This window comes from Habropoda laboriosa, unplaced genomic scaffold (assembly GCF_001263275.1).
Source record: "Habropoda laboriosa isolate 0110345459 unplaced genomic scaffold, ASM126327v1 scaffold9, whole genome shotgun sequence".
In the NCBI taxonomy this organism is placed as follows: domain Eukaryota; kingdom Metazoa; phylum Arthropoda; class Insecta; order Hymenoptera; family Apidae; genus Habropoda; species Habropoda laboriosa.
In genome coordinates, this window is record NW_017100191.1 from 716324 (window position 1) to 732283 (window position 15960).

Here is a 15960-nt window from a genome sequence, read left to right on the forward strand (position 1 = left end):
AGATATTATTACTATCATTACCAAACACCTTTATAATTATAAACCAAAAACACAAAAACCCATGAAGCGACGTTCGGCTCCAGGCCCTTTTCCTGACCATTGATTGGTCGGAAGCAAGGTGCCAAAACTAGTATAAAACCGATGTACACGCACAAGGTCGACAGATAGTCTCTTACTTTTCCTGCATGATTTCTACCTTATTTATTAAATTAATAAATTTTATTTGAGGCTACCTAATTTCTCCAAATTCTTTTAGAGTATAGGGCGGACCTACGCCAGGTGACTCTACGCCAAAAATCAAGAAACAAGCCCCACATTTCTGGAATTTTACGCCTTTAACCAACCCGAAACGAAGGCGATCTCAACCGTTACACGGCCCGTTCCGTAACACATTGAATATTTCAATAAAATAGTATACTTTATTCCTACGTTAGTTTGAAAAAATTTCGAAGATCCGATTCGCAACCTTTTCTACAGCAAAATCATCTCCAAGTGCAAAGGGTTAAACTGTTGCAATTTTCTAAGAAGAATTTTTCATTTCTACAAGTTACTTGGAGGATGCGTGAATTATTTTATACGTATATTTATTGGTCAGCTTTGGATGGTGAAAGGCGATGCAACGATAATTGAAAGCATATTTTTAAAGCGTCGATTAAGTCACGGACTCAGGATCGACAGACCTCGATTGGTTATTCAATCGAGCAAAACGTGAACGAACGTTATTCCGTAATTGATGTAAGGCAACTGTAATACGCGAATACCAATAGGATCGGTTTAGATACATAAATTGACGCGTTGGACAGCGGCGAACGCAGTGAAGAAAAAGAAAAACTGTTTTGCACTTCGGTCGAACGACGGTTTAATTCTCGCCGATATAAAATTACCCATGTTTTTATTACATTTTCGATTTAATTAGGAGGGATTAAACATTTTTCCTAGATTCACGTGTATTTTATAGTTTCAACAGTTGAGCAATTGTTGTCTCGAAGTTTTCTATCGTTCGAGCCAGTTGAAGCTCGTAGCCTTCAACTGAAGTTGGTTGCCTTACCTCTGTGCATAGAATTTCCCTGGAGTGACGCACGTTCGATGGGGTTAAAAATGCAGCTAGTTACGTAAGGAACACGAGACTTGGACGGTCGATTACGTGGGCAGTCAATCTGGACGAATGTGTGTGTTTCGATAGAGAGAACCGACGCACACGAAGGAACGTGGAATATGCATCGTGTAACATCGAATGCGTGCCCGTTCGAGCGTAACGTTTCACGAGAATGTTTATACCCCGTTTATGTATCCAGGGAGTACGGGCAAGCTTAGGAGGTACTTTAAGTACCCGCCATTTGCATCGTACCTGGCCACTGGAAGGAATAATTGGCTTCGAGATAGCGAGACGGCCGCTTTCTCGAAAATCCGCCGCGCGAACGCTCGAAATGCGATCCTGGATCTCGGTGATTGATCTCTCGCCTGACGTTTGTGACCGGGAAATTCTTTTTCGAGAATGTTTCTCAAGCGATCGAGAGACTTTCTCTGTGAATATCAGACGAGATGTGTTTGAATTTTTCATTTCGATTTTTCAACTTGAATCGAAACTTTAACTTTTCAATTTGAATTTGAATATTCTGAATTTATGTAATCGATTGAATTTCAATATTTTCATTGTGATATTGAAATTTGATTGGTTCCATTTGAATATTGGGAATTTCACTGATTGAGTTGGAATAATCAAATTTCCATATTGTTAATTGGATTCAATTTTATAATTAGAATTTGAATAATTTCTATTTGATCGGCACAATTTGTATCATTTCAATGTGAATATTTCGAATTTGAATTTAAATTCGAATTCGTATTTTCAAATTTGCATCTCTCGATTTTCTTGAACGTCGATGTAAAAGTGCTCGCAACGAACGTATCGATTATAAATATACATGGCTACATTTATTTTCGACATGAAATCGGTATTACATGGCTTATCCTACGTGTCACTCGATAACGATAAAATTCATACGAATCACACCACCGAAGGGGTGAAATTGGATTAAATAAATAAATTAATTCAATAAATAACAGTCAAACAGCAGTCTCGATCAATTTTACGTCTCGTTTTCGTCATCTCTCTCCGTAACTGGAGATTCCGTTGGCGGTTCGGTCGGCCATTTCCCTACGGTAGCAGCAGGATCGACGGTAGAGGGTGGATCGGTAATAACAATAGGTCCAAGAGGCTCCGCCGTTTGTTCTTCATCCTTCAAGCTATTCTTATCCTTCTCGTCCGACACTTGAGAATTTCCATTCACTTCCGGTTTCAACAGAATCATCTGCACATTCGTCTCTGTCTCATTCTGAGCAGGCACCGGTGGTTGTAATTCCGTGGACGGCACCATTGTCTTGATCTGACACTGACGACCCATGTAGCCGATAGGACAGATACATCTACAAACAGATTTTACGATTACACTTACACGGTTACTGTAATCGAGGTAAACGGTGTCATTGTCAACGTTGATTGCCAAGGGCATTACCGGTAATTGCCATCCTCCTTGGTCATGCTGATGCAAGTGGCGTTATTGCGACAGATTCCTGAATGCTCGTCGCAGTAAGTCAGCTTCTCGTTGCACAGATCACCGGCCCATCCTGGCTCGCAACGACAATCCCATGGTTTTTTACACGAGCCGTGAACGCAGCCGGGATAAGAGACACACTCGGTGCAGTTTGGACCTGTCCAGCCCACGCGACACCTACACGTACCTGGTCGACGACAGTTGCCGTGCTCTCTGCTACATCCTTGCGAGCAAATCGCTGGAAGATAGAAATATCCAAGATGTAGAGCAGGGGTGGCCATAGCGCGGCTCTCGCAGGCGAGTGGTGCGGCTCTTATGCAAATGAAACGTATGTATGAAATATGGTAAACTAAAACTGATCAACGTCCAAAAGTAATTATGGGTAAACTTTAACAAATTGAACTGATTCTTCAGTTTCTCGTTGTTCGTTTTGTTATCGAAGAAAAAAGTAATGGCTCTTTCGAATATTCCTTCCTGAAATGTGGCTTCCAAAGGTAGCGTAGCTGGCCACACCTGATGTAGAGGAAGATCAGAGGAATATTGCTCCTAGGATGAACTTACGCGTTTGACAGAGAAGTCCAGTCCAGCCTGGCTCGCAACGACACTCGAGAGGTCCTTGACACGATCCGTGCACACATCCTGGCAAAACTGCACACTGTTTACACCTTGGACCCTGCCAACCCAGTCGGCATCTAGAAAACGGAACATTGTTTCAAGCATTTTGTGATATTTACTTATTTGGAACGGTGGTAGCTTTCGGAGGTGTAAATATAATTTGAAAAATTTTTCTTGCAATTTCAGAAAACGCTGTAATTTCACGGAAAAGCTATAGTAAATAGTATTACAGCTTCCATGTTTCTTTGTAATATTTACTTATTTGGAACAGTGGTGGCTTTCAGAGGTATAAATAGAATTTGAAAAATTCTTCTTGCAATTTCAGAGAACGCGGTAAATTCACGGAAAAGCTATAGTAAATAGTGTTACAGCTTCCATGTTTCTCTCCCCCCACCGAATTATCAGGCATGAACGTTAATAGGACGAGGGTATCGAGCAAACGGCCGGTTTCATTGCTTCGATCCTGCGCTACCGGCACTGATAACCGCTCATTACTCAGCCATTACGTTGAGTCGCGCTTTACCTGCACTCGCCGGGTTTCTCGCAGTATCCCTGGCTCGGTAGACAATCAGATGCGCAGATCGGTTCTGAACAGAACATGCCTTTCCATCCTGGATCGCAGGAGCATTCGAAGCTCACGTTACAACTGAAAGCGAAAATCCATTTGGTCAGTGTGCATGTTACCGTATGGAATTGTTTCTCCTGAGGAAACGAGCGTTTCGCATTACACGGAAGTTAGGTTTGCCATTGGCCACGGTGAAATCGGTATCCGATTCACGGTTGGGTATCATTAAGCAAAGGGATTTCAGCGGTTATTGGTAACCGTATCATTTGTCGAATATCATATGTATATTCTTTGGGGAATTGAAAACTGAAGTTGTGCTCGTGTTTCTGTTTTATCCCAATTTATTTCGTGAATATCTTCTTCGAATATATTTCTCATCTTATTATATTCGATTTGACAGATTCAAAGAATAGATAATTTTACTTGAAGTCTTTTTTTCTTTTTAAATAGAGCATTCTGTACTTTTTCATTCGACGAGTACGAAGGGGTTGTGTTTTTGATTTTCCCTAATTTATTTCGTGAATATATTTTTCATCTTATTATTTTTATTTTCGGGCTAAATAATTTAATTTGAAGTTTTCTTTAGCAGAACGAATAACGAATATTCACTTGTTTCATAGGTGACATGACATAAGAACTGCTAGAGAAATACACAAGTATTAAGAATCTTATTGAATGTGAAGCAAACATAATCAGTCATTACAAAATTATTAAGATCCTGAAAAAAATGATTCAGTCCGGAATTTCGAAGTGTGACGAGCACATACGATAAAACTTCTAAATTTCCATTTAAGGTACAATCATAAAAATAAGTTACTGATTACGCCACACCGAACATTGTCACGAAATTGAGTCACTTTCGTATAATATAGAAAATAATTATAGCTATCAATGAAAAAAAATTCGTAGTATTGTCATTACACAAAAACGATTGCAAGTTTGGAAAATCTATTCAAGCCATTGTCTTGTGCATAAAAAATAACGAAATTTTGCCCCTTTCTATTTTTCTCACAAATCTACCACTTGCGAGAAAAACACGAACATCCCAATGAAATGTACTTTAAATCATATAACACTTTCTGTACGAACATGATAGCTGTCCGAATACTTCTGAACGGCAGTATGTATATGTGAGAAAGGCAACGAGAGGTTACCTGCCATGCTGACATCCTGGTAAGGCAACACACTTGTCACACAGTTCGCCATAGAAGCCCAATTTACAACGACATTCACTGGGTCGGCGGCAGTAACCCTGAAGAGGGTCGCACCCCTTCCGACAGATTGGCACGTCGCACAAATCTCCGGTCCATCCTAAATCAAATAAAAAGACACCAGCTATAGAAAGAGGAATCTCCATACCAGTTCGCCTTTTTATTGTACTTTTCTGCGCCATGTCTGCAGGATGAATCCCTTCAGTTCTTTTCTTTTCTTTTTTACCTGGTAAGCATTTCACTTCTCCAGCTTCGTCGCAGACGTAATGGGAATTAGGATGCTGAGAGGCCGGTATCTCGCAGGCTTGCTTCTTCCATTTTGGAACGTACCTAAACCAGGTATAGATAAATTGCAGCTTATAACGATGTACATGGTTATTATGTTAATGCTCGAGTGATTTAAGAAAGGAAAGGGGCCCAGTTTCAATTAAAATATGTAGAACAGTGGAACGGAACATAATTGTAAGATAAACATCGACAGCAATTAGAGCGACGTTGCGCTGGCCATGTGACGTGAGCCTGTTGCAACACAATCTGATCCCCGATAATTACGAGCCGTGTATTATTTTCCATAATTATTATCTTCTAACTGTTTAAAACGAAATCTCGTTACAAGTGCGTGCATTACCAGACGAAAATTTCGAATCACTGTGCATTCCCAGAAATTTTCCCAATTTTTTATCATTCAAATCAATCGAGTCCTCCACAGCGTAAATTTCAAATCTACGAAGAATTAGCAGCAGATTTAACATTAACGTTAACTGGCAGGTGATTAAAAAATGTTCGTATATACATGAATCGTAGGAAATTACGACACATCGGAACCCCAAATTACAACTTTGCATCTCTCGCTTCGTCAAAGGGTTAAACACGATTCGAAAAAGTCTCCGAAGAATCCTCGTTAGAGGAGCAAGTCAATCAGACGAGATAATAATTACCCAGAGTACCTTGGACCAGCGGTGAATCCAAATGGCAGCGCACCAAGGCCGAAAACAGCGGCGTAACCAACCGATGGGCCATCTTTCAGTGTGCCCAGCTCACCGGGACCGATCAGGAGGCTGAGACAGGCGAGCAGCAGTATCATCTTTGCTTGACTTCCGAGTCAAGACTGAGGACGACCGCGTCCAAGGCTTCGGCTTGGATAACGGGACCTTGTTCGAGGTCACGGCACACTTTTTCATCGTAACTGGCCGGCTGTGGCGCGAGCGAACGCCGCTTTTGTACGCGTGTACGTAAGTACGTGCGCCGTACACACAAACAGCCTCAGAGCTCTCCCCGTTGACTTTTTTCGTCGGCTCACGACGAGTTTATTATTCGCTCGGGAAAGTTCAATGCACCTCTTCGCCGCCATGGAGGAGCCATTCCTCTCTGTTCGAGCTCGCGCGTTCGCCACGGCCACGGAAAGGAAATGGACGTTCCTCGAACTTTCACGCGAGCCACGATGGAATTTCGGTACATCCATCGAGCTTCTTCGCCACGAATAATAACAGTTCTTTCGTTCTCTCGCCTTACCTTCGTAAGGTGAATGTGAAATTTTTTTTAGCCGGGATCACGGCCGCCTTGTCAAAAGGAGGGGAATCCTCTAAATGTAACGGGAATCGCTTCTTTTTTCCACGTATTCGAAGAAACCGTTCGCAGTTGGCGTTGTCCAAAGGATTCTCCCCCTCTATAATCTCGTGTAAATCCATTCGATACGGGCCTAGACCCTTTCTAGATTCAATGAAAAAAACCTAGGAACCCTCGTCAGTGGATTTTTATCCAGAGACAAGGAGGTGGGACCTGTACAAAGGGGGATTTCTGGCTGTGCACGATGGCGAGATTAAACGTAAGGCGCTTACCAGCGAAATAAAAATGTCGGAGTATCGGTGAACCGCGCGATTTTAGGAAAAATATGGGTTATAGATGTGGGATTTGTTTTGATGAGAAACGGGGGAAAATGTGCTTATCAGTGGTAGTTTATTCATATTTTTTTCAAGGGACTATGTACAAGCTTCTATTTACAAATAAATACAGAGCACGGCGCCGTTCTTCTTTTCTCGATGATAGGAACTCTTTAAACAGTCTGTTCGTTGCGCGTTGAGCAAGGAGTTTATCTAAACAGTGTTGTTTTCTATTACAATGTAAAAATATTCGAGAATCTGTACATTCTTCAGCTACCTAGTCTTATTTATGTATAACTCTTAGCTAGATACTTTGTACATTTTTCGTTCAAACATTTACAGAGTTGCCACTAGACATGTACACACCTTACAAAATATTCTCTATCGATCGTTTACATCTCTACACAGACGTGAAATTTACATCTCCGTATATAGGAGAGTTCCCCGAGTGTAAAATCACCAGCGACACATCCGATTATCCTTTCACAAATGGACGTAACAAACCGGCAATCGTAATCCTTCCTCCTACTCCTCCTCCTCCTTCTCGTCCTTTTTTTCAACTCCATCAGAAGGATCCTCTCTCCTGTCAGAGCGAACGTATCCCTGAGTTTGTCATCGTCCACGACGATTCTTCATCAACCTTCCGTCCATCCTCTGAGCAAAAAACAGTCATCCTCAGACTTCCTCGGCCTCTATGCTTTTACCCTTTCTGCAGACCTTCGCCAGAAGGAGAACGATCAGCAAAAGAACAGCACAACCGCAGGCAGCGTAGACGTCCCAAGGATACAGGTCCTCGAGGGTTCTCTCTATCCTCTTAGCCTGCACGGAATTAGGCCTGGTGTCCACCTCGATGGGAAAACTTCCAGGTCCGTCGTTTGAAGCGATTCTGACGAGGTACTTCGTTCCAGGGAGCAGAGAAATCTGCGCGGTATTTGAATCTGTCACTTGATTTCCCATCAGACCACCAGTCTCTGGCTCCCACGACACCACGTACGATTCCTTGTTACCTAAGTGATCCTTGTCGATCCTGTCGTTGTATGTATTACTCGTCGAAGGTGTATTGTCAGCTTCGAAATCATCGGAACGATCGTCCTTCCTCCTGAAGAAGAACCTTCTGAATATTTCATCGGAGATCTGAGAGTCCTCTTGACTTCTCCACTCGGCTAACACCTTTTCTCCATATTTTTCCAGGAAGAACTGCTTCACTCTGTTGTTGAATCTGACTTGCTCCAAGGCTTTCTGCTTTTGAAGTTGGGTTTGTACGTCTTTCCAGGAGACACTTGCTTCGTATAGAGGACCTTCTTTCAGGGACTCCAGCTTTGGAACCCATTCTTGCCAGCTGTAATGCTTCACGCCGTCCTCCATGGCGACGATGATCCAGGTATCTGGTCTCAGGTTTGGTGTACGCTCTCCCGAATAGTATCCCGATACTCTCCATTGTTTGTACAGTTTACGCATTACCACTGCCACGTCGAATTTGTCTAGATCGATGGGCGCCTTCTTTGGTGCTGGTAACATGGATGGCAGATACTTTTCTTCGACTCGGATTTTTCTGTAGTTACAGGCAGTCTGACATGCTGGACACTGAAAAGTATATTTGTCGTTAGTTTTACTTTACCTTCTTTTTTCCTTCAGAAAGAGATTTTATGCGGAGAGAAATTCGTGTACACATGAGTGAAACAATTTTCATTCTTTTCTTTCAATAGGGAGTCTCGACAGATTCGATCAGAGTTTATCTGTTTCAAGGATCAGTCCTTGAAAAAGTGCATTAGAGGGGCAATAATTAACGATCTACCTAACAGAGACATTCTTTTTATCTAGCAGAAATCGTCCACAGGGATTTCGAGGAGTCTCCCCCTCGTAACATGGTAGTCGACCGTTCCCCAAATATTTGAAAAAGATTCCTATCTACATGCAGCTAGATACACAGACAGTTTAAATTCGAACGAAAGCAAGCTTTGACCTTCTGTGAAAATCGACAGGTAGCCGTTTCCAAGGATTTTCCCAGACTCTTTATCGGAGGGTTCCTTTTCTCTCGTTTCTTCTTGTAGCTTTCTTTAAAGTTAACCTCCCGCGCAAGAGGTTTCCCTCACGCTTCATCTACCCGAATTTTCCGCCGTTTCGATACGCTCGAATTCTGGGCGGAGATTTAAAGAGGAAAGTTTAGAAATCGGAGAAATTCTTGACACGTAAAGATATGCAACCGGGAATCTACATGTGAAAATCAACCGAAAATGAAGAATAACATTTTTTCGTAAGAAGCTTAGTTTTTCGAGGAAATTGAATTGAAAGACGTAAAGCGATAAAATCATGAAGAAACGTATTATCAGTCCTTATCACAGCATTGCCACTGTTCCTTAGTACAAACACGAAGCGCGCATGCTCAAATATTTAAACTTGACTTTTTCGAAATAGAGGCTTCAAACGAACAATATATTTTATTTATTTTTACACGTAGAACCATCCTATGTCCCCTTGTACCGCGCATTCTGCCTCACTCTATATATTAAATGAAAAAACAAAAAATCTAGCCTTCCTCAAACTCAATTCTTAAACGAAACATTGTACGTATTTTTTATACAATCTCGCTAACAAGATACGTCACAATTCTCTCCGCTACACAAGTTCCCCGTGTGTTCCCCATCGGGGGAACAAGTATATCGAAAAATTCTCTTTCCCCATGGTACACAACCCTCCCCTAATTCCGAAAAGAGCCGCTTCACCCGTAAATTTACTTACATGTAGATACTGGTCGCCCTCGCAAATGGTTCTCGTCTTCTCCCACCGGTTCTCGAGGGCCTCGCAGTACTGCCAGCACTGTAACGCAGAACACAGAGAGAAAATAAGAAAAAGGGAGAGAAGAAAAACGAGAGAGAGAAATAAAACACACGTGAAAAAGAAGCGTGGCATGGACAGAGAGAGAGAGAGAGAGAGAGAGAGAGAGGGTGTGCTTCAGCGTCGAACAAAAAGCTCTTGCACGCACGGGTAAAAAGGACGACGGTGCGCGAACGGCGGTAAAGGGGATAAAGGGGGGTGAAGCGCGCGCGCGCGGAGAGGGCAAAGGGAGAATAAGAACCATCGGCTGGACCGTTGAATCGGGCGATTTAAGCGGCCACGAAGAGAGGACCGAAGGAGTAAGAGGGTGCACGCAGCCACGAACAGGAGAAAAAAGGAGACGGAGGAGAGGGAGTGGAGTGGGGAGGGGGTAGAGGGGGGCCGAATTAGCTCCAACCTGTTTCAGGCATAACAGGCACCGTCGTTGTTGTCTTCATATTTATTGGGGTACCGTCTCTCGTGGAGCCCTGTTTTCAGATTCTCTCCTTTTTTTCTCTTTTTTCTTCGTTTCTCTTTACTTCTCTCTCGGAGAAAGAGACCCCTCTTTTCCTCCCCGATTATCCTTCATCACGATGCGTTCCTTCTAAGTCCGGCTGCTTCGTAGAAACGCCGTAGGTCCTCCCTTTCGCGCTAATGACGCCTCGAAAAAAAGCAACATCAGCATCCAGCATCCGACAGCTTTGCGATAATTCCCCGTCTCGGAGGTACGACCATTCCCCCCTCTTTTCTTCCCTTTGTCAGTTTTTACTTCGTTTCGGGTAAACGTGACGGTCGTGCGGTTGGGAAAAGAATGAAATTGCAGAGAGGAATATTGCAGATGGGGTATTAGGGCTCCTACCGGTATGTATGTATGTATGTACGAAAGTGGATTGTTTCGTCGTCGTTGGTCGTTCGGTAAATTGAAAGGCAGGATGAATCGATAGAGGCGTCCCTTTTATCCCGTTTATTTCACTTTACGACGGAACGGTCATTGATTTCCCCCCTCCGGCGAGGGGGCCAACGCGGTTTTTACGACCCCTCACGGGTGATCGTAACTCGATAACACCCCGATCATCGTCGCATTCGATGAAATTTGACGGAACGATCGGACGCCTTTGACGTTTCCACCTTGAAGAATCGTTCGGCGATGAGCATCGTTGAAATTCGAGATTGATTAAATCTGACACAATTAGGCGGTATCGCCAAACGTAATCTTTCATCGTTCTTAATGCTTTTTCCTAAGACTACGATCGATCTCTCTTCACCCATACCGTCTAATATTCGACGCGCGGGATAAAAGTTTGGCGCATGTCAGCCTGTGAAATTTTCCGCTCGAACGGAATTTTGAGAGGAAAAAAACTTTCCGCCACGAGTATCAGGAACATCAAAGTGTCGAAGGGGAAGCCGCAACAACGTTTCGGAGCGTCGAGTTCAACCTGACGGCAATTTAAAACGCTGTCCCCTCGTTTCCAATCGGTCGATCACCCGGCTTTCCCCTTCACGGCCGATTGTCCGGAGTAAAACAATTATCGTTCACGAAAAGGGCGGTTCAAAGCGAGCGCAAGCGATTCCCCACGCAGGAATAATCGTCATTATCCGGGCGTAACTCTCTCCAAGGGGGTTCCATGAGCGCGCGACCTTCGTTAAGCCACCTCCGCGCGTCCGCCTCCTCCGAGAATCGTTATTCTAATGTGTCCTGTGGAAACGAGCCTCGAAGACTCTTTTCCCCGTGCATAAATTTCAATGGATCATCGTCAACCCCATTTCCCCCTTATCATCTCGAAAAGCAGATCATAGGCGGCTTTTTTAAGAATAATTTTCCAGCAGCTTTGAATAAAATTCTGCGTTTCTTTGAACCTATAAGTAATGTCGCTTCTGATCTTGGTTCGATGAACTTTTTTTCCGACTGTACACATCAAAAACAATAATACGAAAAATTAAACAATTTAACTGGAAATTAATTTCTACATCCACCATATTCTCCTGATTACTGGATTACTAGAAAACTTTTTAAGTGGTAGAGACTTCAAAAATACAGATCACTTGAAGTTAACATTCGATCAGTTTTTTAATTCAAAAGATAAGAATTTTTTTTAGAAGAGGATTGAAAGGCTTAAATCGATTAATAGTATGTGTAAATACTATTATTTTTTATTGAAATTGCGCTTCTAAAATGACTTATGCGATGACCTAATAGTGGCTTTTCTCATCTGACGAAGTTCGCAAAAATTGTAGTCCTTTCCCGAGCATAAATTTCAATGGATCATCGTTAGCCCTATTTCACCCTTATCATCTCGGAAAGCAGACCTTGTAAATTTCTTAATAATAATCTATGTCAGTATCGCGTTTCTTTGAACCTTCTTTCATTTGACGAAGCTTGCAAAAAGATTCTATCCATACTTTGTTCTACGAAAATTTTCATTTCATCGATCTTGAATATATTAAGTTAGTCTCTGAAAAATCCTCGCTATTCATCCTCGATAATATTCACACGCAAATACAAGCTCCGCCTCGATCCGTGGGTGTACGGGAGAGCGAGATGGCATCGATTTCCCTGAAATTAATGGACACCCTCTATACACCAAATGAGCAACGCCCCGTGCGCACACGCGTTCTCTGCACGCATTGTGCGTGAGTTAATCGTGATTCCCATCTGTCCATCTGCGACGTGTCCGTCTAGGGAGGGGTGGGCTCGGCTAGCAGGGACCACCATGATTTTCCACGGCGCCCCATAAAACCGACATGCAAGATTTATCGTCACGTAGGCCCTATCAGATTTCCGGACGATCGAATCGCGTCTCACCTAGAGCGCGTGATTTCGCCCCGAGGAATTTTTCCGGGATATTTCCGTGACACCGTCGCGGATTGTTTATTGTTTGCCCGAAAGACCGGAGCCAGGAAGATAGCTGTTGACATTTTGGGGGGAATTCTCGAGGCGGGACGTGATGCTGAGCGTCTTGAGAAGGGAGATTCTGGGTGACTGGGAAAGAGGGTCACGTTAAAGTTGGAGGCCTCGTGTTTGGCTGTACGAGGAGCATGTATATTTCGTGACGAGTAACAGCCGGTTCTATTTGAGACGAGGGAAGTGGAGGGACGTTTTGTGCGTTTGAAATTAGGGAATTCTGAAGTTTCCGGAGTTTCGTAAACTTTTGAAATTTCATTGTTCTCTCAGGGTCGACGATTAAACAGAGATTCTTGTCGAAGCTTGGACACTTCAGAATGTTAAATGAATACGTGAACTTTGAATTACCATGCTGCATGTAGTTTGTTGATGTCCAGAGTACCAATCACAATTCCCATCGGAAGTGTGCTTTCTCAGACATTGAGATCTGCACTGAGCGATTCTGACAAACGGTCCAAGATCGAATCCAGTTACCATCGTGAGGCACCAGGTGACAAACAGGAACCACGAAATCTCCATGTTCAATGAAAAATCGCACTTACACACTCACTGTGTTCACTTTCTTTCAAATGTTCACTGTTATTCTTTGGTGGGGAAGAAGCACTGAATTGGTGATGTAAACAGTTAAATCCTCACTTGTGTAAAGAAGCGAATGGATAAGAGTGTAGCGTGTTGTTCGAGGGCAACGAGCAGGGACTTAGGTTCCGATACCTCCGAAATTTCGAGCCGACTGCGACCCTTCGGAGGTCGGTACGTTCCTTATGTAGCCACGCGCCCCACCATTCAATTTTAGCTCGCCCCTACCCCCTAAAGGCAGCGTAGCATCCCTTGTAATTATCCGTGGGCTGGAACCGTCCCTTGGCATATGGTCGACCACGCTGTATCACCGTCCTTCTGCCCGAATTATTTCGCTCGCGGAGAAGTAGGCCAAACTGCGGAAAGAGTTGCGATTATACCGACCATTCGTGCAAACATTACTTCTGTCTTTAGTATTCTCCTATAATTTTTGTTTCTCTTTCTTCTGGAGATAGACGAATTTCGTTCCACTGGCCCGCTAAAAATTCTTACGGTTCTACCGACCATTCTTGCAAAAATTGAACTGACAAACTTCAACTTTCTGGCCTTTCAAAAAATAGTCCTAAAAATTTCATCTTTTTGGCCTATCAGAAATTCTTGCGATTCCACTGAACATTCTTGCAAAAATTAGTCGCAAAAACTTGGTTTATTTCGTTCAGCAAACATTCTTGCGATTCTAAGGACCATTTTTGCAAAAAAATAGTGCTAAAAATTTCATCCTTCTGGCCCGCCAAAAATTCTCCTCCGTTTACCTACGACTAATTGCTCGAAAAATGTTCATTGCAACAAGTGTCCGTATCTTTTCTTACAGTAAAGAATTTCGTTCGTCCCGGTATCATATTAAGAAACTCAAGGAGGATCCTTAAAAAACGCGAAAATCATTGAAACAATGCGCGATTAACCTCGAGTATCCTTAGCATGCTCTGCACACAATCTGTTGTCGCGAATATTACCTCGAGCATCCACCCTCGCATTACAACCGCGTTGCGTTTCACTGTAATTATCCACGTGCCGTATGGTCGCCGGCATATGGTCCAGAACTCCGTCCTCCTCCATACCATCCCTCTTCATCTTACGAAACTAACGAGGAGGAAGTAGAAGAAGATTGCTCCGAAATTGACTGTCTTCGTTCAACTGTAAAACCATGTCCCTTTATCACATAACGATTCACACTCCTCACCTTCCATTCCCCTTCGTATCTCTCCAACGTACAACATCTAATATCTTCCTCCTTAGTAATTCAAAACTACAAACGAAACTCTATACCTCCAACAAACGAAGTTCTCCGAGGAAACTTCCTTGCCCCAAAGAAGATGACTATTAGAATACGCTTCCGGGCAGCGATAATCCCATGGAAGAACCGCCCAGAAACGAAGGCCTCCTGCCTGCGAGCAACGAGATAATCATCCTACGAGCAACGACCATAAGAAAGCCCCGAAGATTTTCGAGCTCCTTAGGTTGTCCAGGAAAATTTAGCCGCAATTAGCCTGTATCCGCCCAGCGAGAGGCACAACAAGTCCCTTCCTGGCTCTCTGTCGCAACTAGAAGAACGAAGAAGAGGAAGAAGAAAAAAGAGAAAAGAGCACAGAGAAAGGGAGGGGAATTGGTGTCGAATGATCGCGATTCGAGGGATGAGCATTATCAAAAGTTCTCTCTCTCTCTCTGTAGCACGATCCAATATGGTTTTCATCCGGCAGGTACGAGAAGATCTCGATCCACCCACCACCTTCGTTCGAGTAGTATAAAAGGAGCAAGAAATAGAAGACGAAAGGAAGAGGCGGAGAAGTGACGAAGGTGGGTACCGACGAGCGATAAAGAAACGTACGAAAAAGAGAGGCGGTATGAAAGAGAAGGAGGTGAAATACGTATTCACCGGAAGTCGTTCGTGCTCCCTGGGTGCCCCGCGATACACGTCACAATGCACAGGATGTGTACAAATAAGGGTATTTGTCTGGCAGTCCGATTGTGGGGTGAAATATACGATGACGTTAAACGGGCTGGTTGCATCCCTCGGTGGCGCGCGAGCTACGCCTGTGAAACACACTGATCCGCGCCGGCTCTCTGGTCGTTTGTACGCGGGGCCTTTGCCAATAGAAAAAGGCCCACGAATAGAGGAGCTATTCATCTAGCCGAGCATTTAGGGGTGGCGCTCCTTCAATGCAGAGTGACATTTTATTGTGCCACGGATTTTTCTCACACCTGGACTGTGAGCTGTGACGATTTTACTATTCGGACCGATGCTACTTCTTTTCCATCGTGAAATTACTTCTAATGGGATAACGCGACGTTTTCTTTACTGTAGAAATATCGCGAAGTTGTGCATGTCAACCCTTAGCACTCGAGAGGGGACTAAGAAGAGATTACTATTATATTTACCATTTGGTAAATAATTATTGGAGGCACTCCTACAGCTGGTATTTTACCTCCACACATTGTTTACTACATGACAGATCTCAGCAGTGAAACAGTTTGAAAAAACCAACTTCTAATAGAATTACGTTACATATTGAAGTAAAATAGTTATATTCGTTAATATATGTATAGTTTATTTCTACGTTAATTTGAAAAAATTTCATTAATTTCTGCTTACTTCCATATAGAAAAAAAGGTCTTCGGATGCAAAGGGTTAATACTGAGACTACGAAAGTGTTTTTTTCTTTTTTTTTAATTCTTTAGTTGCACGATTTTTTGGAGAATATAGAGACACTATTTTAGGTTGTTAAGTAAGTTCTGCTGATATTTCACTTAAAGATATTTATTTAAACAATAGTGTTATAATTTCTTTTCTTAATTGAAATAACGACCGCCTGCTTGAACGATCTCTTCCCACTTTTCTGGCAAG

At 43.0% G+C, this 15960-nt stretch overlaps 2 protein-coding genes across 2 annotated transcripts; both read right to left on the reverse strand.

The window, feature by feature from the left end:
* Positions 1-2090: 2090 nt before the first annotated feature.
* LOC108570086 (protein jagged-1-like) lies at positions 2091-6030 on the reverse strand. The gene is made up of 7 exons (XM_017931875.1): positions 5894-6030; positions 5173-5276; positions 4890-5046; positions 3694-3816; positions 3117-3247; positions 2517-2793; positions 2091-2427 (listed from the first exon to the last, which is right to left on the reverse strand). The coding sequence occupies exons 1-7, from the start codon at positions 6028-6030 to the stop codon at positions 2091-2093; spliced, it is 1266 nt and encodes a 421-aa protein (XP_017787364.1).
* Positions 6031-7501: 1471 nt separating this feature from the next.
* Positions 7502-13061, reverse strand: LOC108580225. The gene is made up of 3 exons (XM_017943935.1): positions 12891-13061; positions 9566-9643; positions 7502-8410 (listed from the first exon to the last, which is right to left on the reverse strand). The coding sequence occupies exons 1-3, from the start codon at positions 13059-13061 to the stop codon at positions 7502-7504; spliced, it is 1158 nt and encodes a 385-aa protein (XP_017799424.1).
* Between the last annotated feature and the right edge of the window lie 2899 nt (positions 13062-15960).